The 1,969-nt window shown below is 37.1% G+C and overlaps 1 protein-coding gene across 1 annotated transcript in view; it reads right to left on the reverse strand.

The window, feature by feature from the left end:
• Positions 1–1,969, reverse strand: part of Psmc6 (proteasome 26S subunit, ATPase 6) — a 25,330-nt gene that overhangs the window by 19,560 nt on the left and 3,801 nt on the right. Inside the window, exon 5 of the mRNA XM_013349202.1 lies at positions 74–141. Coding sequence (XP_013204656.1) covers positions 74–141 — 68 coding nt within the window. The remainder of the gene's footprint in view (positions 1–73; positions 142–1,969) is intronic.

Here is a 1,969-nt window from a genome sequence, read left to right on the forward strand (position 1 = left end):
AAAAAAAAAAAAGAAAGAAAATCTTCCCTGTGAAAATGAAACTCAAAGTAAACAATAAGAATAAGAAACCCACCTCATTATGGTTAGTGTAGTCATATCCAAAGCAACTCTCGTTCCTGGCTTCAGCTTACTTTTATCAAGCTAGTTTTATAAAACAAAAAGGTCACACAAACATTTAAAAAGGAAAACACTACTCAACATTCAGAAGTCGTATTTAATAAATCACAAAAGCCCCAAATATCATATTATAAATGCCCTGTCAATAAAAGGGCTAATAAAGCAGTAATTCTGAAGTTCTTTCTATGTGTCCCTTATAAGGACGCCCTTTGTGCAAACTCAGCGTGAAGTCAGAGATCACTAATACATAAAATCTGGGGTAACAATTGCCTTTTTTAGTTTTTTAAACTTTTTTTTACATTTATATGTATAAACAATAGTGTGCATATATAGAAAGAGGACAATTTGCAGGAATTGGTTCTCTCCTTCTACCATTACCATGGGTTCTTGATATTGAATTCATGTGGCCAGGCTTGGTGGCAAGTGTCTTTATCCATTGAGGTAGCCACGATTTTGAAGAAAAGACAGATTTTGAGATTTTATTCTCAAGGCTCATTACTTAATATAATTTTGTTCATTATTTTGATTCAAAATCTATAGAAAAAAAAGTTACTTTGGGAACTGGTACCAGAATATTTACAGGGGAAAAAAAATCCCTTAGTGAACATTTGGGTGAGAGGAAGGGAAAATAGCTTGTAAGTATGTATATCCATTAAATATATTTTTAAAATCTTCTAGAAGGAAACATGTACATGCATAATCATAAAAGATAAGGAAAGCCATTGTTTCCTCTCAAGAGATTTCCATCAATATACTAAGGAAGGCAAGCCTGTGGTGGTGGCACTGGCATTTAATTCCAGGCCTGGAGGGCAGAGGCAGGAGGATCTCTGAGTTCAAGGCCAGCCTGGTCTACCAGAAGGAGTTCCAATACAGCCATGACTACACAGAGAAACCCTGTGTTGAAAACCAAAACCAACCCAAACCCAACCAAAACTAAAACCTAAGGAATGCAGAAACAAAACAAAAAGTCAACTACCTCATCTTTGTACACAACAGACCTTACACTAAGTACACCAGGTCGAATAATTTATCAGCACACCTCTGCATGGTAACTTACTGGACATTATATTCAACTAATGCACATTATACTTAAGATATCACTTGTCAGAAATAAAAAAGTTACTTTCCAATAGTTTCAAAATTGTTTGCCATTACATTTTCAAAATCATAACCTACTCTGTATAAGACTTTACAATGAACTACAAATTTTGGAGATTGTGCTCATTAAAACTAAAATAACCCAACCAAAATAGTTACTGATAATGTCACTGACTAAATCAATTAAAAGTATTGAGTCCTTTATTAATTGCCAGACCAAGAACTGACTCTCATGTCTGGAAAGTTTCTTGGTGCCCAAGCTCAAGCACATAGCATTTTTAGAGACAAAACCTTAATGATTAATGACATCAGTGCTGGAGGGGGGGAGGGGAATTAGTGTGGGATTTGGAGTTGCCTAGTAACATCTGCTTCTTTGTAAGGTCCATCAGTATCTTCCAGGCACTACATAATCATATTTGGACCATGGTCAAGGTTGTGGATAGTCCCAGAAGCATTGTCAAGGGGTGGAAGGCTGAGAAGTGACCAGGCAGGGACAAAATAACACCAGGAGAGAGTGGTGTGACCTTAGTCATTTCAAAATTAAGTAAGGGGTAAGGAAATGGCTCAGCTTGCAAGAGCACTGTCTACCTCTCTTCTGTAAAAAGCCAGGCACGGCTACTGATTTAGCCCAGAGTTGGTAGGTAGAGAGAGGCAGATCCCAAGATCACTGGCCAGCCAGACTAGCCAAGACTTCTATATAAAACTCTGTTTCAAAGCAGTAACACAGAGGATGATGTCCTGGCCTTTCTTTTTT

Source organism: Microtus ochrogaster, chromosome 17 (assembly GCF_000317375.1).
Source record: "Microtus ochrogaster isolate Prairie Vole_2 chromosome 17, MicOch1.0, whole genome shotgun sequence".
NCBI lineage: Eukaryota > Metazoa > Chordata > Mammalia > Rodentia > Cricetidae > Microtus > Microtus ochrogaster.